This window comes from Varanus komodoensis, unplaced genomic scaffold, assembly GCF_004798865.1.
Source record: "Varanus komodoensis strain SLA01 unplaced genomic scaffold, ASM479886v1 scaffold11, whole genome shotgun sequence".
NCBI classification, from domain to species: Eukaryota; Metazoa; Chordata; class Lepidosauria; order Squamata; family Varanidae; genus Varanus; species Varanus komodoensis.
The window spans coordinates 3,542,138-3,567,466 of NW_025335317.1; the positions used below are offsets into that span (position 1 = coordinate 3,542,138).

General features: G+C 43.3%; 1 protein-coding gene across 1 annotated transcript in view; it reads left to right on the plus strand.

Moving 5' to 3' along the window:
- Window positions 1-25,329, plus strand: part of LRMDA (leucine rich melanocyte differentiation associated) — a 757,870-nt gene that overhangs the window by 609,238 nt on the left and 123,303 nt on the right. Inside the window, exon 6 of the mRNA XM_044420260.1 lies at window positions 15,922-16,006. Coding sequence (XP_044276195.1) covers window positions 15,922-16,006 — 85 coding nt within the window. The remainder of the gene's footprint in view (window positions 1-15,921; window positions 16,007-25,329) is intronic.

Genomic DNA, 25,329 nt, shown 5'->3' on the forward strand with positions numbered 1-25,329 from the left:
GTAATTTTTCCCCTCATTTATGATTCATGGGAGAAGCATGGATAAAATTCCCTTGCCCATTTACACCTTATCCTCAGTCATAATTCAAAGCTACTTTTAGATGGAAATTCAAGGTCTGATTCACCAAAGCAGATTGCTGGCTCATAATTTTTTGGCATTCAGGGGCCCCCAAAAATAATGTCCATACATTAGGCACTTATTGATTTCACTCAATTAAGCTTAAACGAATAAGAAACCGTTTGCCTTGATTAGCATTTCTGATCCAGCTACACCCAACACTCAACCTCACAATTTTTCCATAAGTTAGAGGAGTTTATAGGAGTGTGTGTAGTAAATTCCAACAGATTGAGACTATTTTGCGTATGCAAATGAGGAAGCTTTGTTATTGTCGTTCCATCTTAATTTTGAAACTCTGCTGTGGCACCTAGAGCAAGTATCTGATTTATAGTGAGTGAGCTCTAATTGTTAATGGCCGCCTCCTTCATTGGATTTGCAAATCAGGCCAAGAAGGTATTACAATGAATATCCATATTTGGGAGAAGTCCATAGTCATGAGACAAGAATCCTTCAAATGTCAGCTGAATGTCTGAAAATATGGAGACCGTCCACATTCATCTGTCTGCCCCCTACTGGTCAGTTTCAATATTGTTCTTTGGGCAAGTTTGAATGGCACAAGAAGTGCAGCTGGAAACAAACCGTGGTGGATCCATTTGCTGACTAACCTGTGTCACTTCCAAGAGATAATCAGGGACCCCGCAGCTTGCCATGGGTTGTTTCCTGCAAGTCCTCCCTCTCACGCTTTGCATCCTCGTATTCCCTGCGGCCGCCAGTCTCAGCCATATCAGATTGCTGAATAGATGTCAAATGTCTCCCCTTCTGTTACACAGAAACATTATATTGGGTTATGTAGCTGGCATAATGAACACTCCACAGAGAAAACTACACTGGAGCAGACAGATGGAGTGTCTCCCTTGCACAAGTGTGAGAAGAAAAAATACTTTTTTAAAAGTGCAAATGTGTACAGTACGTGCAAATTTTTCCTGCCTTGCTGCAGAGTATGGAGGGGCTTTGTGTAACTTCAAGAAATGTTCAATCAAAGAAGACCAATCTATGCTTGTGTGGAGGAAATAATAGCAGCAGCAACACTAGTAATAATTCTGCAAAGTCATGGCTGTGCTTGGAAAGGCCAGAAAAGAAAGGAAAATGGCTGCAAACGTGTTAAGGCATTCTAAGGGAGCAGTTCTGTACTGGGGAAGGGTGGGCAACATTTGATAGGATGGAGGGAGGCTATGAAGGAGGCCATGGAAAGACTGGGAGGAGCAGCTGGGTCATGCTATGCTCCTCCCAGTGGCCTTCATGGCTCACCCCAGTATGGCACTCAAAGATGCCCCACTGGGGTCGTCACCATGGCAAACCACCTTGAAAACAAGCTGTCATTTCGGAAGAGTGGCCCATTTGGTTAACGACCCAGACAGGTGAAACCATGCCAGGGTTGTGTGTCCCAAGAAGCTGCACTAAAACAAATGAGAGCAACAATCCACTGGCATTGTGAAATTTCCTGCAGGCAGCAGAAGTTGGATGCAGGCAGAAATCCCTGTACCTTTCTTATTAGACTCAGAATCTGCATCTAGGGTGGTTGCTGCAATGTGCACCAGCTGTTGGAACCAAGTGGGGCGATGGGAGGTGGAAGAACAGGGCTGCTTGTAGATCTCTGGGTAATTTCTAATGGATGAGGAAGGGCTTGGGCCTCGGGATTGTCTAGAGCTAAAGAGGGTCCTCCCCAGCACACCTTAAAGGGGACCAGGGCAGATCTGCCTATTTTCCACCGACCTCTTACAGAACTGGAATCCCTGACTTGAATGCATTAACTGAGTAAGGAGCACCATTCAAAGAACGCACTCCGTGTTAAACTTTACCTTTCGCTTAAATTGATCCCTTTTGATTGTATAAAACATTTTTAAGAACCTTAGGCCTGCCTTCCTCATCAAATATTTCCACAAGGGTCTTTTTCTCTTTCTCTTTCTCTTTTTTTCTTTTTCTTTCTCTCAGATTCTCTCTCTCTGTCTCCCTCTCTTGCTTTACTGTAGCATCACGTATGAAAATACGTTAAGAATACTGCTGAGCCTGTTGTAAAATGTAAAGCCTTTGCTCTTGATTGCAAGAAAGACAATAGTGCTATTCATTAAGCCAAAGAATGTCTGAAATGTTGAACTGTTATTTTCTTTAAATCCTGAAATAAATTACCTAGAAATGTTTAGTTTACACTGGCATTTCAGTTTCACAAGAGCAAGAAAAAGGAGCAGTGCTATTTCATTTGGAACAGAGCATCATTTAAGCCTTGATGTGAAAAAGAAATGCAAAACTTTGGTTGAAGGGAGACTGGCTAAGATGAACCACAGGGCCTCTCTCTGCTTCCACCAGAGGGTGAAGCGTTGGAGGAGCACGGTTGGCCTCCAAGCATAACAGACCTATTTCGTGTTATTTTTAACCACCAGCTCCTACCAGCGGGGATAGTTGTGGGAGTTACAGAAGATCTATCCTTCCTCGACGTGGAATTTGCATTTACATTTTCGTTCTGTGCATAAGGGGTCCAGCAGAGAAACATAACGAGTATATACATCCTGTTAAATGCTTAATTTAATCAAGAACCAATATTTTTTCCTAGAGGTTTTGGCAAACAGCTGCTGAATGTAACCTGAAGCCATTTTCGTGGGGAATGTGAAGCAAAGATAATAGTTTTTTGTTCTGACCTGCAAACAAATATTATCTACTTATTATTATTGTACGACCTCTGTGGCCTAGGGACACCCAGGTGCTGACCTGGCTCTGTGGTTTTGTCTAAGGGTGCCCAGAAGGTGTCATCTCAGTAGCCTGGCCACACCCTCTCTCCACGCTAAGACTACAGGTAGCCACCTTCCCCTCCCCTGAGAAGCCCATCTGGAGACACAATCACTGTGGCCGAAGCTGCTGTGGTCTGAAGGGGCCATCGGATCCATTCAAGACAGCCAGCACCAGTGTGGGCTCTCCCGCCACCTGGGTGGAAGAGCACAGATGTTGCTGTCCCTTCACTGCTGCTCCCATCAGATTGTCCCCATCCACATCACCCTTTTCTTGCTTCCCTCCACACTCGGACTTGCTCTGAGAAGCCTTTCATAGCAAACCAGAAGGTGAGGCTTTGGAAAGAACTTCTGGTCCTTTCTTGGTGCCAGGTGGTGTAGGCAGGGGTGATCTTCTTTGCTGCCTGACACGGCTCCCTCTGAATGAGCCAGAAATTCTGGGAGGGCTGCCATGGAGAGTCCTGCCAGCCTTTCTCTGACTGCTACCCAACTGGAGGCACCACTGTGGGTCTCCAGGCAAACCGTGGCTCCAGGGAGCTCTGCCCCATGGATCTGGCAAATACTACAATGGGAGAACAGCTGGTGGGTTTGCCAGAGACCCTGCTGATCTGTGGCCTCCGTGGAGGGAAGTGGCTTGGGTAGGCTGTCCTGGCAGGTAGGGGAGGAGAGGGCAGCTTGTTGCCCTCATGCCCTCACCTGAGGTGGGAGGTTCATGCTGCCTCATGGGAAGGCCAACCCTGATGACAACAGGGACATCTCTGAGAATGCATTTGGTCTGGAAGGTGGGAACTGGGTCCAGCCTGAGGAAAAATGAAATGAAATGAACTTCTTATCCATCCCGAGTATGGGGTGTGCTTCGTATTTGCTACTTCCATTCCCAAATATTATTTTTCCTGTGCTCTCCCCATTGCTCTTCACACCACCCCATTTTTCCTCATTATTAATGCATTCTTTAGAGCATAGTTACCCATCTATAACATTTGCATCTGTTGGAATTCAGTCAGAATAAAAAAGGTAGACCTGGACTCTCATTAAAAGACCCCAGTTGTATATTTTCCTTCGAACAGAAATTATTTTATTGATGAAATAAATTGTTATTAATAAATTAAAAACCAATTTATTTATTTGACAAAATTATTTAATTTGCTGTGAACTGCCAGGAGACCTTCGACTAAAGGTGGTCTAGAAATGAAATAAACAAATAGTTGATGATGATGATGATGATGGCACACGTAGCTTCCTAGGTGGTTGCTTATCCCATTGAATGCGCAGTGCTAGATCCCGTTTCTGTGCCGCAGTCCTCTAGTCTTGCAGGAGACTCGTGTCTATATTATGAGCTACTGCTGGGACACTGTTTTTTGTAGACTGCATGTTGCCTTAAGCCCTTTTTCCCAAAAGAAAGCAATTTAAATATTTATGAAGAAAAGATATGCATTCAAATCCAGTGTAATCTAAGCATCATGATGTTTTATACTGGCTCTAGTGATGTCTTCTCCATCCGTGCCTTTCCTATGTATGTTGTTCTATGGGAATTGCTTTGTTGCCATGAGCAAGGGTGTTTCTGTAGTACCTCTACATTCCACTGTCCTCTGAGGAGATCAGGGCAATTTTCAAGGGGATTATCCCACTTAATCTTGCAGAAGAAGCACATGTTAGCAACGGGCAACTCCATAAAGAGTATCAGCAGCCCTGCAAGGTAAGCTATGGCATAAAATTGCCAGTTAACTTCATGAGCTTCATTTATCTGAAGCATTTTCCCGTGTCCAAGGGTGATGCTTCCTTCTATTTGATGCATTGGCCTTGCAAAGTCTTCGTTTCCTTCCATAACTATGGTGGTTTTCTTCACCCATTTCTGAATTTTTGTACAAAAGAGCTGTAAGCATCAACAACCTCCATTCCTCATGTGCCTCCCCAGGCTGTGGGATAAAACTTGCATTCTGAAAGCTGTAGTAGGATCTTGCACCAAGCATTCTTATCTCTTGGTCTGATACTGCAACTCTGAAGGTACCAATCCACACCCTTCTTCCCAGTAATTGCTAGCCATTTGCCAAAATAAACCATTGGTTACTGAAAATAATCAGGGCACTGTTGCCTTTAAAAAATATTGCTCTCATCCCTTTTAGTACATTTTATTCTAATTATTTTAGCAATTGTCAGCACACTGCAACAGTAAAGTCTGCTTAGGGGACATTTTGAGTATTCTGTTTGATAAAGTGAAACTCTTTTTCACCCACAACAAAATGCTTGTCTGTTGTTTGGTGCCATGGTCAAATATCTGAAGAAACACTTTTAGAAACAAGTTACTGTTTTATGTAGGGTTAGCAGATCATCTCATTAAGCCCATAAAGACTAGACCACGTGCAATAATGCCATACAGATGGTATTTCTTCCTAATTAAAATGGCTCTTTATGACTAATTTATGCTGTGAGTTTACCAACACAGGTGCCCCTCTGCTCCAGTATTCGGTACCGTTGCATAGCTGAGAATGAAAAATAAGCTCTGGGCCAGTAGCAGGCACTTTCCAACAGGCCAGGCAGGGCAGTGATGGCGTGCCACCTGTTGGAATCTCTGAAACATCACAGCCACTAGTTATAAATCACACTGGAGCTCTGACCTTCCTCTCACTTGAAACCTAGTTTGCAGTAGCTTGGCGGAAGACAAGATCTATGTACCTTCCTTAAGAAGCAGAAGTCCTTCTTCCTTCTTCTTTCAAGCTGATAAATAAAATTGTCAACTGTATAATATTTATATCATAGCTTTGCAGCAGGGTAGCTCTGTTAGTCTGCTGCAGCAAAAACAGCCAAGGGTTCTGTGGCACCTTAAAGACTCTCAAATTTATTGTGGCATGCGCTTTTGTGGATTAAAGCCCATTTTGTCAAATGCAAGAAGTGTTATCCTCAGCTGGCAGATATATATGGACAATAAAGTTTGTAAACAGTGTGGTCAAAAGACCATGAATTGCCGTGAGTAGCAATAGAACTTTCACAGTTCCTATGCAGAATCACATTTATGCGCTATCTCCAGTCACAACTGCGGTCCTGGCCCTGATGTTTTTTGCTATCCTAATTTCAGACTAGAGCGGGACAACAGCTTTCTGTGTAGTGGGAAAGACGCCTCCAAGTCTGATTAAGTTCCAGTTGAATCAAATCACAGTTCCAAATGAATTCGTGTGCAGAACTTTAATGCTGGAGCTCCCCTTTGCAAATTTTTGTTGGAATGTGGAGACTTTGAGGATAGCAAGGAAGTTTTCTGAAAGACTGAATGGGATCCCAGGAGTATACTAAGTGGAGTTTTAGTATATTAATGGCCGGATGCTGTGGGGTTTGTTTTATCCATCTTATTTATTGTAAGCCATCCCAAGATGTTTTGTAGGGGATGGGATAGAATATCTTTTCATAAATAAACTATTAATAATAAATTTGAAAATTGAAAGATTTAAATGTTGATATTAGATTTGTGTCCATTTATGCTCTTGGATAGACATGCACCTATGCAGAAAGACATTGTTGGCATAAATAAAGTTGGAGGTTATGCTGGTGAATATGAGACCCCCAGGAATACTTGAAGTGACACCACCACCAAGTATTGTGAGCTAGGAGACAGGCCTGGTTTATCTGTGATATTTATTCATGTGCTGTTTCATATGCTAAGATCTCTAAGCAGTTTACATCAAATTCATACAATAGAATATAAAGCCCAGAATAAAAAACAATATAAAAGAATATGTGCATTAAAACATTACAGTAAGAGCAACTGTAAACTGTAGCGAAGTACTGGTGGTCCAGTTATCTGTTGGGAATGTCTAAGCAATCAAATATGTCTTAAGCAGGTGCTTAATGCTCACTGCATGTGTTAGAGCACATGCCAGAAGGTGAGGTGACATGGCATTGGTTATGAGATCTCAGGGGAGGTTCTGAGGAGTCAGCTTGGTCAACAGTAGAAGGGCAGGTAGTTGTCTGGGTGTCCTCATCTCCAGTTTAGGGCTTTGAAAATTGCAAAAGGCAAAGCAAGAACAAAAAAGCATGGGGTTACATCACTGAAGTTTCATGAGCACATGCAAACTTTTCTTGATGCTGACCAAGTGAGGAATATTTATGCGTGAGATGGGCCCAAGATCTACTCTGCCAAGAAAGAAGCCAGTTGCTGGGGTATGAGTCCTTTTCTAGGGGAGATTCATGGTCTAACACAGGGGTCCTCAAACTTTTTCAATGGGGAGGCAGTTGAAAGGTGCCGGTGCGGGGCGCGTGGGCGAGGTGAGGTTCAGCTGGGTGCACGCGGGGAGGGCAGGGGAGGGGAGGTGGGCACCTGCCGCGAGGCAGTGGCTTGCTTGCTTGGAGATTGTTTTCTCTGAGCGAGTCCCAAACAATCTCTGCACGAGCAAGCTGCCGCCTCCCCGCACGCAGGGCGAGCTGGGCAGGTGCAGGCACGCAGCAAGTCCAAAACCTCTGAGGCGGGCCGGATAAATGGGCATGGCAGGCCGGATCCAACCTGCGGGCTGTAGTTTGAGGACCCATGGTCTAACATGCCTCACAAGATTCTCCTCACCCCCAGAACCAAATGCTAAACCATGAGCATGAAGTGCCTTTAAAAAAAATAAGAAGTTGATTGGTTAATATGAGTTAATAACCAATAAGAAACCTGGCATTCATTCACGTTCACATTATTTTGTGAATCTTTTACAGGGAGAAACTAGTTTGGTATGTGCCTGTAGAATCAGGATGATCTCAAATGACTGTGGCTATGGTGACAATTTAAACTTTAAAAGTGTGATGATCTTTGTTTGTGGTGTGAAGAGGCTATTTTTGATGGATGAGTTTTAAAGCATTGCAAAATGAGTACAACTGTAGCTGTAAACTCCTAAGGGAAATCAATTTGCAGGGGTCGGGGAGGGGAATTGGGATTTATGCTCGGGATCTGTCCCTTTCTGGCCCTGTAAACAATTAGAGATAACTTAATCCCAAACAGATATGGAGTTAAAGTGTTGCTGGAGTCCCAAGTTAGCTACTGCAAGCTTTCCATAGGAAGAATTCCACATTATATGAAACTTGAATTTTCCACTGATCATAACAGGTTTGCTTTTTTGACTGTCTAGCACACTGTAAATATATTATCTCACTTCCTTTCAATAACCCTGCAGTGCAAATCATTAGCAACCCCACTGAGCCGCCAAGGGATGAAGTTAGTGACTTGCATAAAGCCATCTAGGGAGTTCCTTGCTAAGCTGAGAATGCTCACATGCATTAGCCATTATGGTCCACCACATTTCTAGGAAGTTAGATTTCAGTCACTTGCTTAGAACTTCTGTGGAATACTGATCACTCTCCCTTTGTGGATGGGGAGGAGAAATAGCATTTGCAGAACTGGATGGCTGGTGTTGGAGGATGGACGGAGATTCACCTTCATGCAGGCTTGGATCAAGATCCAGCCATACTCAAACAGATCCAGCAAACCAATGAGAATACAGTTGAAACTAACTTAACTCCTAGTCAAGTATGAGAAAGTCTGGACCCAGCTCATGGTAAGCAAAAGATTGACCCCATTACATTTTTATTCCAAATAGATAAGAGCTAGCCACTTTCTTTCTCTGTCTGATAACAAGAAAAAACCCACATCCTACTAAAACCAGACAGAGGAATTTTTCTGTGTGGGTCCCCACATAAACTACCCAGTTGAGAAATGAATAAATATGACAGAAGTTCACCGCATGCAACATGCAGCTTCCAATGCATTGTGAAACTGTTGTCCTGTAAGGTATTTATTTGAGTGCATTGCAAGGGTTTGCATCTAGATGAATGTTTATATTGGAATCCGTCTATAGCTGTTGTGTTGTTTTTTCATGAATTTCAGTCCACTTTCTCACAACGTCATTGGTGACCACAACAATATGCTAAAATTCCAGACTATGGAACAGTAAAGAAACAGTAGAACAGCATGAACATTAGGAATGGTAGATACATCATACAAAAAGGCCACTCATCCTGAAAGAAGGCTTTGTAAGATTTCCCCAGTGAGCCAAAGGATCAGTGGTGGGTTCGCACAACACAACAAACCGTGGTGATTTCTTACACAGGATATTCTAGTGTGTCATTCAAACCCTATTATGGCAGTTCAGCATGGGTATCCTCAGTTTTTAGAAACCCTAAGGAGCAATGATTTGTTCTATGGGTTCCACAGTTCACCAGTTTTCCTGATTGTCCAAACCCTGCATCATGGTTTCCACAGTCCTAGTATCACAGAGTTCCTTGGAAAGAGAGGCTGCTACTACAGGAACCATTCCAGCCATCCAGTGGGATTTCATTTCAGGTACAGTGGCTGATGGGATATTTGCCAACAGCAGGAAGACTGGAGCAAGGAGGGTAGAAACCATGATAGTATAGAAAACACAAGATTATCTGCCAGGAACAACCAGGCAGAGCACTGTGCATTGTGGAAACCATGCTGGGTTGCTTGCCATGACATGTGAACCCAGACCCAGGGCTCCAGTTCTCAAAACCAAGCTGAGGACAGTGTACAACCCCCAAAAACTAGACCCAGAGGGCCTCTAGTTCACAGGCCCCGAAGTCAGATGCAAAAGCAAAAGCTGGAGCAGAGCAAGCAGAGGGTGTGATCAGGACTAGCCCGAGGCCCTGATTTTGCTGCCTAAGGTCGAACAGGAAATGCACCGTCCCATCCAAGGGCAGCTACACTGAGTGGTGCCTGAGGTAGAAAATCCTCCTACAACCCCGACAGGAAGGTCAGACACCAATAAAAAGCTGTCAGTTTGCTGTCTTTTTTGGCAGACAGACCCACCTACTGCAGCCACCCTTTCACACCACCTAAGCGTAAGGCTGGCCCTGGCTGTGTGTCTGCTGTCTCACCCAGGATGGAAGGAAAAGCTTCTAGCATTTATACTGGCCCACCCAAGCTTGATGTTTCCTCCTGCCCACCAGTCAGGGGGCTGAAGATACACAGCTGTGCTGCACCTGAAGTGGAATTTGTACCCTCGACACATGCCGGCTTTGGCAGCGTGGGGTTGTGGGTTCAGGAACCAGAGCCAATGGCCAAGGAGCTCCATGTCTGTGCACCAGGTGGGCTACTCCTTATTGAAAGCATGACGCAGTTCCTGTTTTCCATGGTGGAGATGAGGGTCCCATGCCCAGTCAACGATTCCCGTGTCCTTCCTGCAAGTGCTCATCGTGGGCTCGGAGTCCTTTTCGGAGAGGAGGATGACTTAGTGCTCTTCTTCCGGTGTTGTAAAATGTTGTCAGCCGCAATATATTAGTGACTATTATGGTTATTGATGTGCGTGCGAGTGTGAAGAATTTATAGCATGCCGTAGAAATGAGCACAATTTCTCACATATCCTGAATAAATATTTAAAGAGCCAAAGGTAGAGGAACATGGCAGGAGCGGAAGCGCTAGCCGCAGCACATGGAAAGACACCAGCCGTTAACAGGTCTCCTCGGAATATAGCAGCATTGTATCCTATAAAGCAAGACTAACGGTTTGACAGAACCTAACTTTTCATAAGCAATTGCCATTGCTGAAGCGAAAATAAAACGATCACAACATTTTTAAAGGGCATTTCCATTTCAGATATTGCAGGGCTGCTGAAAAAGTAGTCATTGGAGAGACTTGTTTAAGGCTAGAATTTAATTTGCTTGTTACACTCAGGGTAGAGCATCATGTTAGCGCTGCCACTGGGAGGCAGGTGCTCCAAGCCCTCCCTCGCTCCACTTTGTTAAGGCTTAGTAAGGCAATGTGATGGACACGAAATTCACCCCACTGTGAGTTCAGTGGCACGGCAACACTTGCCAAAGTTGTAACATCAAACACTTTGCTTTATTAAACATTGCGGGGAAGGGGACACAGAAGAGGGCTGTTGGCTTCAGCCGCCACATCTTCTAAGTCTCTGCTACTTGGTTCCAGTCCCGTTTGCAATGTTGCTTCTACAAAGATGGCGCATTTCCGAGTCATATAAATATGTGTGCAACGGTAAGCATATTGGGAGGTTTTTTGGGGGTAAGGGGCTCTATGAGGGCTTGAGATTATATAAGATTAAAATCATGTGGAATTCCATGTCCTTTCGGCAGATTCTGTCACACACACACACGTCCAACCTGCCACCAAATATGCGGCAAATGTAAAATATGAAATTTACATGTGTATTTGCCTGTGTAGCAGAGAACAGTCGGTGGGATATCATTGTACTCTTCTGATGAAGGACCCAAATGTTGTAAGAGAAGAATTTCTGTAGGAGAATTTCTCAGAGGTGTTTCACACCACACCACCTGCCCTCATGCTCATGTCTTTATGCAGTCCATTGGATGGCGATGCTAACAATTTTCCACCTGTTTATTGTGTGCCTGCCATAAGGGTGCTTTTAGGCACAAGAAATTCTATTGGGTTTTTTAGTACCTTATTATTCATGTAAGCTTGTGAATGCATTGATCAGCTAGTTGCAAACAGATTCATGAAGCACTTCCATTTTTACATGGTCTAACATTATACAATAAATGGGGGGGGGAGCTCACCATCTTTGGAGATATTCTTACAAGCTGGTTGGTCACTTTGGAGGACACGTATACGCCGAGCTTACCTTCCACATGCTTTTTCTTGACATATCCTAACAACTGCGGGGTTGAGAAGCCAGGCCCTCAGTGAAGCAGGAGGGCAAGCTTTTAGCAGCCCCTGCTTCACTTGCCCAAGGGGATGGCTTGGGAATGGCAGGAGGGCTTTGGAGCTACTGAAGGATGCATTTGTTTTCTGCGAGGAAACTCAATCCAGTTCTATATTATATCTAGAACAGAGTGGATGGTAAACAACAGTTCATCCATCATTAGCTAAAACTCTTACTGAAACATTTATTCATGCTTTCTCATAGGCAAGAGAGATAACTTTTAATTTCTGTTTGCACCCCTTTTTTCTCTGTATCTGTCATCAAGATCCATTCAAGGTCATTTCTGCAGTGTAACTGAGACTTTAGATGCAGCTGGCAGAACAATCTGTAGACATGAGCTGTCACTTGTCAATCATGCCTTATCAAAATATTGTGGCAAATTTTAAAGCATTGTACTTCATCTTTACAATTCACTTTTGGAAAATTGCTAAGGGCCCTGTGTCATTCAGTAGTTTAAAACAGGAAACTCTCACTGCTCTTTTTTGCTTTCAGAGACTTCATTCATGTTGTTTGAATTAAGACTTTGCAGCCAGTTGTCATTCCTGCAAAATAATCTTAATGTGGAATTAACTAGCATTTGTAACTGAACACTTAGTGGGGAGGAAATGAGCCTCTTGTATCCTTGACAGGGAATTATGTAGAGCAAGGCAGCAAAAGGCCTCTAAGAAACTCTTCTGTTCTTGCTTTTTTTAACATGGAAAATAAAGCTAAATTGTCCCTTCACTCCAGTATCCTTTTTAGAAGTTCTTGAATTTTGATCTGTCAGTGGTATTTGCTGAAAAGGCAGAGTTTCCTTCCAGTAATTTTAAGAAAAGCTATCATCAAACTGTCAACAGCCTAAATTGAGATTAAAAGTACTGAAGAGAAATCTTTGCTCTTATCAGGGTTTCAACTAAGAGCCCTTGAGCAGACAGAAAATATCTGAAAGGTCTAAAATGGAGCTGCATCATCTTTTCTGATCCGTTGGAGAAACATGGAGTGGGGGTAGGTCATCCTTTAAGTAAGTGACAAAAGCTTAAACATACTACCCTGAATTTGCAGACAAAGTCAAAATGGAGTGCAGCGAATACACCTGTGCTTTGCATACCATTTTAGATCTTGCAGACTTGTCTGCCTGGCAGTCCAAAGACGGGACAAGTTGCATGCCCCAAACTCACCTTGGGTGCTCAAGGTGGACACACATTTCTACTCCACTTGCCCTTGTCCCTATCATCTGAGCCCTGTGCCCAATACTGGAGGGATTTTACATTTAAAAAACTACCTGTAAGTATATCCATGCACACCAGTTTTTCTTCTATCATTCCCCCATGACCATTTTCAAAAGCAAAACTGCTTAGACTGTAGTACTAATCATGTTTACATGGGGAAAAGTTTGAACTCAGTGGGACTTACTTCTGAGTTGACCTATATAGGATTGGCCTGTATGCTGTTGACTTGTAGTTATTCTGTAATAGATACAAACAGAACTGTTGTGAACCAAAACATCAAGTTCTGCACGTGGGGGTTTTTTTTTTTAAAGGAAACCCCTAAATAGCCAACTTGCAGGCTCTACATTTTAAAATACATAAAGTACACATAAACTGAATCGGACTGTGGTCATTTTGCTATTGCACCTGCTTTGAACGTGCACAGTTAAAGTCATGGACATAGGATTGGGCAGAAATGTCTCTCAAGCAATGTGAAAAATTATATGTGGGGAAGGTCTGCGGGGAGAGTGACCCTTAGTGCTAGAACAGGAGTGCTTCAGTTACATATGGGTCTGCTTTGTTTTCAGCAGAGCAATGTTGGAGGGTATGAGGTTGGCAGCATCACTCTGGAGGTATTGTACGATGCGCTTCTTTTAGTGGAGTGACACTCATGAAGTTAAGCTGGATTAAGCTAAGGACAAGCCTATCGGTTCCTTTTGCCTTTCTCTGTTCCGAAAAAGCACATGTGTCTTCAAGGCCGAGTTTGTCCTGAACGGACCATGATCAATACTCTACCAAGCTTGACCATCATGTACATGAAGCACTTTGAATATGAAGGGGGGAAGTCCTATATAAATGTTGCACAGCCAACTGGATTTGACCAAATGCTGTCATAGTGAAGCCAACGTATATAAAGACACGCAAAGGTTTTGTAAGGCGTGCTCACAAGCCGAGACATTTTTGACACTACCAAAATTCTTTGTGAAAAACCATGTTTTATATAAATATTAAATTTGGGTTGTGTTCAGAGGAGGCTTGACTTCATCAGAAAGTGCTTTGTTGCACAGAAATTATGCACCTGCTCTTCACGATTCCAAGGAACCCCACCCTAAAGCTCTTCTTTAAAATTGGGAGTCCTCCAGAAAAGAATGGGTTGTCACACAGGTGGGTAGGAGAGGCCAACACAAATTCATTGCCATTCCTTGAGTAAGTGAGAGCCACCGATGGACACAATCCCTTGCTATAATTTGGCAAGATCCAGCAGGCAAGTGCTTCTCCACCCTGGCTGGTTCCAGAGGTTACCTGTTGCCATGTGATCATCTTAATCTCTGGCACAGCTAAAGGGAAAACCGTTCCTATTATTCAGATAGGTTTCTCTGTTCAACATACACAAATCAGTTCAACAACTGTGCAAACAAAGTAGCCCTCCTCTTCAAATGGCGTAGAAATGTTTTAATAATAATAATAATAATAATAATAATAATAATAATAATAATAATAATAAGCAAACCTGCCCACCTCTGTGGTTTGGGAGGCAAATGCATGAAGGAGAGTGGAGATCTCAACCGGGTTGGGCTTTAAAGGGGGATGTAGGGCAAGACTAGCCCACTCAAAATAGGGACAAGCATGTGGATTATCTGTTGCGGAAGGCAGGTCCACCGCTCCTTGCCCCGCACCCAAATAGCTGATTGGAGCCCTGGTCAGTTTTAATGGGTGCCATGCAGAATTGTACCAGGGAAGGAGGAGAGCTGGCTGAACCAATTTGCCTGTGCAATCGCTCATGGGCCATTTTAGACTTTTACCTGTAGCATAAGCAAATATTTTCTTGTCTGGGCATGGCTTTTGTTTTGTTTCTGAAATGCATCCTCGCAGCACAGGTGAGGATGGGTTTAATGATCAATAGATGCAATTACCTTTCCTGGACTGGTCGCTTAACACTCACCTTGCAGGTCTTGTTCAAAGCATTGTGGTAGCACCTTTCTAATATTAAAACATCTTTTAAAGGAATATATACTCAAACGATACAGATTTACAAATTAAACTCATCCTTTGCTTTAAAAATGAACTTGAGCAATATCAAGATATTGTTCAACCAATTCCTGCTAGCAAATGCAGTCATATAAAGGAATTCTTGGGGAACACACAGTGTGTGTACACAGGTAGCTTTTAAAAAAATCAAACCAAATGTTTTTATGAGGGTTATTCTGAGAGTTACTTCAGTTTTTTGGGGAAAGTCAAATTTGACAGAACTTTATATTTATAGCTGCAAATGAAATCTGTCCTTATGGTTTGTTTTACGTAATGCTATATATGCATACATCCTGTATATCATTATATTTAAATACTGTCCAATAGCCAAAGATCTCCAGGTGGTTTTTTGCTGTAGAAAGGCTCACCTTGGCTGTAAGTCCTCGGGATCAAATCCAGGGATCCATGGTGCAGCTGGAAGACTTAGGGTGTTGTAAATAATGTGTGAAGGTAGGTGGAAGCAGTGCCCAGATAATCTTCAGCCTAAAGGCAGCCAAATCAGCATGACATCCTCTTAAACTTACTGCAGATTGTCTTGGCCTGCCAATTCAGCTGTCCACATCCACGCTTACTGTGGAAGCAAGTTCTAGGGTACAGTGCAAGGACTGCTTCTAAAGATGAAATCGCACCAGAAGGAAAAAAGCTGGTGGGGAAGTGTCGTTTTAAGAGCGAGGGATTTGTGCCAAGGGTGGAGGACTCCGTGGAGTCTGTCCTCACCTGCAGCCTGAGATGTCACAGCCCGGAGATGGGAGCAGCTCTGTGTGCAGAGATCTGTGTGTGAGCCCATCACTGCCGGAAAGGAAGCACAAATCCGACCTTGCCAAAGTGATTTGGGGAGGCGCTTTGGGTAGCTGCATGATGATCCATAAAGGGGCTTCACGGAGGGTCAAGAGATCAAGGGGGAAGAAACAGAAATCTCCGCAGCAGTAAAATGCAGGCATATAATGAGAAAAGGCCGGGAACTTTGAAAAGGAGAGAGGGCGGGGAAGATCTTTAAAAATAAAAGTGATGAGAGATTGCTCACTATGCGGGTCACTTGAAACGTATTCTCTGACAGAACAAATGGGCGTTCTCAGTACTTTGGCACATCAGGGTTATAAAATTAGTTGTATATCTAATCTTATGGCTGGCCCTGTCATCTGTGAGAGTATATCCTTTTAGCTGGATTTACACACTGATATCACAGTATAAAATTTCCTTTTCTTGCAGGCCTCAGCCAAGGGCTCCAACATGCCTCCTCAAGGGCAGTATACACCGTTGCCATCTGGATCCAGAGAGCTCACCAGCCACAGAGGTAAACACACACATGGAAAAATGCCTTGCTATTCGTAACCACGAGGAGATAAACTTTATTGGATGGCCATTAGAGTTCATTACTGCTTTGCTGGCTCTCTAGAGAGAAAGCGCCACTCTTTTGCGCTCTTGATGAGAAGAGTGCACTTGGCAAAATTAGAGTTTCAACATATTAAACAGGTTTCAGTGGTAATCTACTGGGAAAGCAAATGTTTCTATTAAATAACACTTAGCAACATCAACAAAAATATGATTTACTCTTATATTGCTAAATAGACAATTGCAGTCTCCGTGGATGATTTTGATGCTCTGTGTTACTGCCACTGGTAAACAAAGTCCTAAGATATATTTATTTTGCAGTTTTACTGTTGGGGTTATGATTTATCTTTAACTCCGTACACATTTATCTACTATTAACTCTGCTTACTGTTCTTTTCTTTTTATCTTGAAAGCATAGAAGAAGTATAAGTGTTATGTTTCCTTTGTTTAAAATGGTCATTGCAGATTAGAAGTGGACTATTCACTGAAAAGAACAGTTGCATCTGGAATAAAGGGAACCTTTTGAATACCTAAAGCTTATTTCTAACAGGAGGAAATAATAGCAACAAACAAGAGCTTGCTTAGTTGCACAGTATACAGAGTTCATATATTGCCTGGTTTCCCAGTGGAATTCCTAAGAACAAAACCATCTGAAATGCCAGCTAAAGAAACATAGTCATGCTGTATGAGGATGTGAATAAGTGCTCCGAGGCACACAAACACTTGGTTTCTAGAGATGGCGGGTCTCCTGAGATTCAGGCCCTGGGATTCAGTGGACAGAGTCCATGAAATGAACAGTGGGACTGCTGGTGAAGTCTGGTAGCACTTCCATTTTTTGCTTCTTATTGCCTGCCAATGCTTTATTTCAGATGTTCTTTCCAAAAGAAGTTTATTTTGTATGTCTTGGTGTCCATCTCTTGGCTCCCTGTAGAACTATCTTTCTGGAAGAACCTGCTGGAAAATAGGGGATGATTTAATGTTTGGAATGGTGGCGGTGGAGAAGGCTAGGGATGAACCATGTGAAAATAACTTGCCACTCTGCTTCGGCTCCGATCTCCCTCCCCTAGAGAGGTTGAAAAGGAAGTTTAATTCTAAACATTGGATCAGGTTCTGGAAGAACACAAGCATCATCTTGGCCTGTGATGCAGTTCAGTGCAAAATCAGAGCTTTGAAATTTACTTGTGTATCTTAGGTGGAAGGGAATGAGGACATGTTTATATTGAAATGAGACTATGAAGCGGTTGCACCCTGAAATATTCCAGGAATATAAGAGGAAGGGGCATGTAGGAAACACAGTCATCTTTTTTAAAGGCCAGAATTCCCAGGAAAAGAACTCCAAATAAAGGACACTTTTAAAACATAAATAAATAGACAAAGAAAATCCCAATTACAAGTACATGCTGATGGGTTCTGAACTAGCAGTGACTGATCAAGAAAGGGACCTTGGGGTAGTAGTGGACAAATAGATGAAAATGTCAGCCCGATGTATAGTTGTTGTGAATAAGGCAAACTCCATGCTGGGTATAATGTGGAACCGAATACTAAATAGAACTGCCAGAATCTTACATCACTTATGCAAATCCTCTGTGCAGCTACAGGGAATTGTGGTAGTTCTGGTCACCTTATCTGAAAAAGGACATTGAGGGAATTTCACTGTGCAATTTAGTGCCACAAGAATGGTGATGGCCACAAATCTGAATCGTTTTAAGAAGGGATCGGGCAGATTCATGGAAGAAGAGGCTATCAGTGGCTACTAGTCTTGTTGGCTATGTATTGCCTCCACAGTTGTTGCAAAGCTTGGGCAAGAGGAGGTCTTGCACATCATCCTGCTTGAGGGATCCTGCAAGCAGCTGGTTCCACCTTCTGCATGGAGTGCTGGACTAGATGGATCTTTGGTCTGATCCAGGGTGACTCGTATGTTCTTAAGTATGTTCTCTCATACCCAAATGCAAACTCGCCCCCTTGAATAAAGGTTCAAAGTGTGCATTTTTCTGATGCACTTCTTTTGTGGATTCGATCGAGAAGGTACCCCATATCCTCCGCATTAGTACCATGATTCCTGCTCTAACACTGCACCGAATATGAGCGTAAATATTTGATAGATCAAGTGTGGATTATACGGGAGCAGAAATGTCAGATGTTGGCAGTGTGTACCATATTTGTAAATGCTGGCTATTTTCCTCTTAATGGCCGCACTCTAAAATTCCGAATTGCAAGCAGGTTATAAAGAAAGTACAGCTAGGATGAGATCTATACTTCTAACTAATCTAGTACTTATGCTGTTTGAATGCTTGAATGATTCTTTGGAAATCAGTATTTGGAACTGGGTCTAGATGTTTGAACTGGCGGCCAAATGGAAAAGCTGCCGAACCTCTTCAAGAACAGGATGATTGGTCCATTGATAAAACTTAATTACTAACTTATTTAGTTGGATATTGTACAGAAGGAAACAGCTATTAATCACTTCTAGGTAAAATGGGAATTGTTTATCAACTATTGGAATTGGTTTGTCAATTTTCAGCTTTGCTATGATGTAATTATATTGACTGTATTTCTTTTATGGTGTAGACTGATTTATTGGGTTATGTGGAGTTGAAAAAGGAAGGAAGAGACTGCAGCTTGGTGACCCAACACCCACTTGGCAGAGGACAGAGCACCCAGACTTGACTCCCAGCATCCCCAGCAGGGCTGGAAAAATCCCTTCCCAAAGAGTGCGGAGTCCTGACAGTCCAAGTTTGACCACAAAGCTGGACTCCATGGACCAGTTAGTAGACAGCAGCTCCCTCTGTTCCTGGGGTGAAAAAGAATCGACCCATCGGTGTTTCCGTTTTGGCTGAGCAGTTACAGCATTTATCTTTAGGGTCCTCTTGAATCCCAACATGACTTTTATAATCAGCCAATAGCACCCTTTTGACAGTATCCTCTATTGTGCAAATGACATGGGGATATTACAAGGGCCAAATATTCTTCATTGATCAGAGTGAAATGAAGTTGTGTCATTTTAGTGAATCTGGAATTCTGTCGTTTTTAAAGGGATCACGATTTAGGATTATGCCTTTTACCAAGATACTTCTATATAAATTACAATCACTGAATAATGATGCCTGATGTGCACAGACACAATGTAGCCAAAGTTGGAAGTCCCTGTGCTTTCAGTGGGAGAGATTTAAGCAAGTCCGAAATTAAGCTAAAAGTATTTCTGTTTGGCTTGATTGCACGCTGAATGAGTGAGAGGAGTGAAAATTATCCAAGGGTCAGGTACAAATGGCTCTAAGCAAGACACTGCTTTTTCCTTTGACAGTTCAAATGTATATCTCCTCAAGGAAATAATAATTAAGGGATGTTTTCCAGAAATCCAGGTGTTGTGAATTGAAGTTGGAACATTCAGCAAGAAGGCTGCATGTGAGCCATCAGCTTTTTTCTTTAGAATACAAGGAAGTTCCCCGAGCTCACAAACCCTAAAGCGTTCTTAATTGGAGTCAAGAGTGTACCAAGAAAAGAATGAAACACATAAACATGCCATTTTGGAATCCCACTCCTGAGGTTTTTCTATTCCCTGAATGGTCTCGGGCTCACATAAAAGATTGAATCAGCTATTGCATATGTAAATATTGGCAGCTTTTCGGGAATTCTTTGCAACCCAGAGCTAAGGGAGAGAATGACCATTGCTTTTGTTCGTCTCCAGAGAGCCTTGTTTACAAGGCTTTGAATCTCTTGTGAGCAACTTATAGCAGCTGTAAATTAACTCTGCTCGGGGCTCCAAAGGAGGAAAAACAGAACCAACCCATCTGTGTTTGGCCACATTTTCACAATTTCCACTTTGTTTTTTCCTCATTGAGAACTAAGGTGAAAAAAGACAATGAAGGAAGCTCCAATTTGCCTACTCAGTTTAGCTTTCCATGCTTGGCCTGGATCTAAAGACTCGAACTTTTGTTTCATGAATGCATGGCAAAGCTCTTTTTAAACTGAAAGGAGTTTTCGAAACAGTTTGTTGGGAGAGAGCTCCCCTGATCTGGTTCAGAACAAGACGGATGAAAAGCCACATGCCCTTTGCTTCTGCCCTTCCTACCCTTTTCCTCGTGCATCCTTTCAAGTGGAGGGGCAGGAAGGAAGAACTCACAAGAACCATTGGCTTGTGGACTGAAGCCCAGATGCTACCAGGGGGTTGCTGGTGGCAGTAGCTTACACAGGGACTTGCACATGGTCAGGAACCCCAGTTACACACACACACACACACACACACACACACAGAGAGAGAGAGAGAGAGAGAGAGAGAGAGAGAGAGAGAGAGAGAGAGTTACTGTATACTTAGACATGCCCCTTTCACAAGTTCAGTCAAACATCAGTGGTCGGAATGGCCAGAGGAACTTCCTGATCCTGGTAGAGTGGCTAATCAGTATGTGTCTGCTAACAACTGTTTTAGTTCCTGGCCAATTTAAGGTGCCTATTCCTTCCTTCCTGGCAGTCCACTGGGTGCCAGGCACTCATGTCAGCCTCTGTGAAGCCGGTAGCTGTGTCCTCTTTTGTGATTTTTCCTTTTCATTATGTTGTCGTGGTTTAAGAAAGAGTGAGCTAAAATGCAAACCTGCAAATCTTATAAAATTTCCCTTTTCCCCCAAAGCTTCGGATTTTTGCAAGAATTTAAGAACCTATGTTGTCTCCAAAAGAGTGGGAAGGATCTGTTGCATTTTGGCTTAGAGAAATTCAATATCCAATCTCTGGATATTTATCAGCAATTCTCTTAAAGCAATTCTGCTACAAGAAGAAATAGTGAAATGCCATTTTTCTTTAAATGTAAAGGCAGGAGGTTAATTGCCAAAGTAACCAGCAACCTTGTTAAAACTTGTAAAGGTTCCATGTACATTAGCCTTCCATAGCTCATCTTCAACTACCATACCTTCCTTTATATCACAAGGACATCCGGTGGAAAAGAGAACCAGAGTGAGTGAGAGGGCTCTACCATACCATTGCTTGACCAAACAGAAAGAAAGCTGGTTGTTGGCTAAATATGCACTGGTTTCTAAGAATTATTTTTAAATGCCATTGGTTTGCTCCTATATCTCATTGATAGAATCGTTCAGAACTATTTCATTTTGCAGTATGTCAACAGACCCGTAGCGGAATCTTCCATTCCCTGTTCTGTACTTGGACAGATTTCCCATAAAGCTCCTTTCATAGCCATTGTGGAATAAGGGAGCAGGTATTTTTATGAATTGATCAATGATTAAATGGCAGGCATCCGATATCAGGTCTCCCTTGGAGCACTAATAAGCCCACCAAACACCCTGCCTCTTCTGAGAAGGATTGTATTAAGTTAAAGGAGGATTAATGGGGAGTCCAGCAAGGGGTTCCTTTTGCACCGTGGCTATTTAAGTGCAAAAGAGTGGCCTTATATTTGGAAACTCAGCCCCACCCTCTGCCTTGTACTTAGGTTCTTAGGCAAGATATTTTTCTGTGCATCTCAACAGTTTGCCTTCTGGGAACACCCACCATGGTGTTCAATTTATGGATGGACAAGCCCTTTCGCATGGCACCCATTTTGGCCCATTCACATGGCCTACAATTTTGTTTCTGTTTAGCAAAGTCACGTCCGACCCATCGCTACCCCATGGACAATATTCCTCCATGCTTTCCTGTCCTCCACCATCCCCCGATTCTTCTGAAATTCCAGATTCACCTAGTTGCAACATAGAGCAAACAGGTATGCCCATATTGGTATAAGCAACAGTATCTGCCTATAGAGGCTCAGGATGATGAAATGGGGGAGAGGGTGGATATGAAGGGTAGGCAAACTAATGCAGTCCAACCATTCCATGCGTGTGCTGTCCCTGTGCTGGGAGGAAGTATCCCAGAGGGCCACATGCAGGTGCTGTTCCTCAGCCTCCTGAGCCAGAAAGATGGTTGGCTGGCTGAAGAGGGTGGCCAACGGGGTGGCGATTTGAACATCACCAAGAAAAGAGGGTGCAAAGTTGCATTACATTGCCTATGCTAATTTATATGGACAGGCCCCAATCAGAAATAACAACCACAGCTGAAATAAAAGCATATCTCATAATACTGGGAACAATGATCAGATGACCAGTTGGCTATGCACATTTTAACTGTTGATGTGTACCTTCAAAGTCTCTCCTGACTGATTGATTGAATGTCTAGCCTGCCTCATTAGCTACATGGCTCCCTGGATCTTTCTCTTTACACCAGACTTGGACTGGTCAACCCTTCAAGGAAAAGATACCCTCAAACCCTTGAATAGAGGGCTGTCCTCTCGAAAGGAGGAAACTTTGCCAACTAAAATGGACCTACTGTTAGCTTCCTTGCACCCTAGCGCAGCTTCTTCCATTGCATTTGGGGGCAAAATGGGTGTGGCTGACCCTGGACTTTGAACCCATCGTGGGGCTGGAATTCATGAGTCCTGGAAATTAGCTTGCTCAGTTAATTGGCCCCCTTTCAGTGCAGAATGGGGAGGCATGCATTATACATCTGCTGGACTGGGGTGGATCATGCTTGTAATTCAGGCATTTGCCTCTTCAGCCCTGCAAAACCATATTTCTAATTGAAAAGGAGAAAGAAAAGAAAAGAAATATAGTTAGGAAAGGGAAGGGAGTTGCTTTCCAGCAGGTATTTATTCTACTCATGCTATCACTGACAATCTTTACTGTAGTGGTTTTTGTTGATATAGTTGTTGGTTTCCTGTTTACAGCCAGAAGCTTCATCTATTTAAGCTTGAAATTGATTGCTGGGAATGTCACAAAGTAATTTACATAGTAACTTATCATAATTAGTCAGAGTTTGTAGTTTCCTTAATGTGAGCTGCACTTTATGCTTAGCAATTGATTTTTCTGTATATCTATGTGAAGTTTCTTAATGTGTGCCATCCAAAAAAAAAAAAAAAAAGTCTGTGGGTGGTTTTTATAATTTAGTTAACCTGAGGAATCATAAAATATGTTTAATCAGGGACTATAAATAGGAAGACCTTTCTTTCATACATTTAATATGGCACACTGAGATGAAGAAGGAGCAAGTCTTAAGTGGTGCAAATATATTGAAGTTCCATATCACACAGAAGTACTTAGGAATACCAAGAATCTCTCGTTGTTCTTTTCCACAGAATGTTTTCAGGGCTTTACAGCTGTTTTTCTCTCCACCTCAGTGAGTAGATTATTTTGGGGTGCACAAATCTTGCAAAATGGCAGCAAAGTTAGAATGAAAGCAGAGGGTACTTGGAGTTGCTATGTAAGCTACTGCTACTTCGGAACTATAGCTAGTACAAGTAGCCACACTGTTGTTTGGTGCATGTTTTAAGGACCCCAAAACTCCGGTAATGGAATGGCTTCCTGTTGCTTTCCCAGCTCAGTTCAGAGGGCTGCATCGTATGAATAAATCCTGGACAGCTTGTGGTCCGGAGGCGGGGGTGTTTGAGGCTCAGGATGTGGCAATTTGTGCAGCAGTCTCTCTTGCAGATTGTGGCATGATCGGTTAATTGGTTCTGTTTCTGTGTTTTTGACATTCTTGCATTCTATTCTGCTCCTGGTCTTTTGTAAGTTGTCTTGCCTAACCAGTGAGTGGCAGGTTATTTCAAAGATATATTACATAAATCAATAGAATAGACATCAACACCCCTGCTTTTCCTTCTCCGACTCTCATCCGTGGCCTGCCCATTCATTGCCGTAACGACTGACTCCTTCTCAAAGCCAGAGCGATGCAGCCCATGCTTTTGACAAAAAGTACTGCACTGAGGCAAATTCTACTTCGGAGACCTGTGTTCATGAGACACATTTGCATAATTTATGCTTTAATTTTGCGTGGCCTGCAGGCTCACTGAGAATGGGAGGGAAAGAAGCAGGAGGGAGGCGGAATGCTGAGGTTTCGTCCGCAGCCTGTGTCTCCGCCAAAGCCCTCTGGGTCACCACAGTCCCAGTTGCGTGAAGGAAAGAGTTCCTCAACAGGAACCGCCTAGGGATGAATGCTTGTGCGCCAGACTCCCACGGCAGTGGTTTGAACGCACCTCTTGTGCTTCCTGGGACTTTAGCTTGTGCTTCACAGTTCCTTTGTGTCCTCATAGACCAGCCCAGAGACACAGAGACTGTCCATCCTGATTCACACCCGCTCACTTGTACCACCAGGCCTCGTCCACTCATCCCCTGCATATCTTTGCAGCCACACAGCCATCTTGCAGTTTTGAAAATGAAACAGAGATCCTTTGGATGCTGAAATCCACTCCCAGGATCCAATCTGGTGCTTTCCTCTGTACCCACCGCAATGCGGAAGGCATGTGCGCATGACCCTGCCGAGAGCTCGTTTCTCCCCCACCTCCATCATTTCTCTCACCTTGTAGTTTCCAGCACTTGTGCTAAAACAGTGGCTACAAATATGCCTTACTTAAAAAACAAACACAAAGGCCTGTCCTGGCTGCCCATAACTTTTTGTACAGAAATTTGTTGAGTCCAGCAGAACAGTTGGGAGTGTAGATATACATGGTTCCCTTCTTTGTTTATTTTAGGAAGACTCGCCTGCAATAACAGAGAGACTGGGGCTTTGGCTGTGGCATCATATACCCTTTGGGAAGATGCTGTGTTTTGCTGGAGGCACATTTCTCCTTCCATGCACTGTCACCTGGTTCTCTCTGAGATGATAAATCTGGGTTTTGCTGCACCATCTCAGACTGCAGACGCTTCCACTCCTTCCCCTCTTTCCTTAAAAACATCTCGGGGCAAAGTGCACCAGTTTAGCCTTTTTCTGACTTGCTAAACATGCCCGGTGAGGGTCCGGTGCGTTGTTTTTTCACGGAGGCACTTTCATCGTGTGTGGATCCCCGCCTCGTTTGAGGCAGCACTGGGGAAGCACAATGCTGTCCCCAGGCGTAGCAGGAGCATGACCGTGAGGACATGGAAGTCGGTTCGATTCACTGATGAATCCAAAAGGGTTTAACCATTGGCAGCGGATATTAAGAGCAACATGACAAAATGCCATATAAAAGAGTACTGAAGCCACGGGTCATTAGTTTCCGAGCCTGAACATCAAATTTTGCCAGTCTAAACATAACGCTTGCAGTAGAGTTTGAAAATAAGAATTTATTTTTTCTTGGGGGCAAGAAAGTGGGGAAGGACAAGGAAACTAGGATGAGCTACTGAATACAGCATTCAGCCAGATCACATCAGCTCCTCCCTTCCTCCTTTCCTTTGCCCCTCTTCCCCTTCCAGCACACATCTGTAGCGAGTATCTTTGCACCCCTTTATTTGGAGGGAGCGTTGAAGACAGCTTGAACAGTGCTTAACTTACACAGCA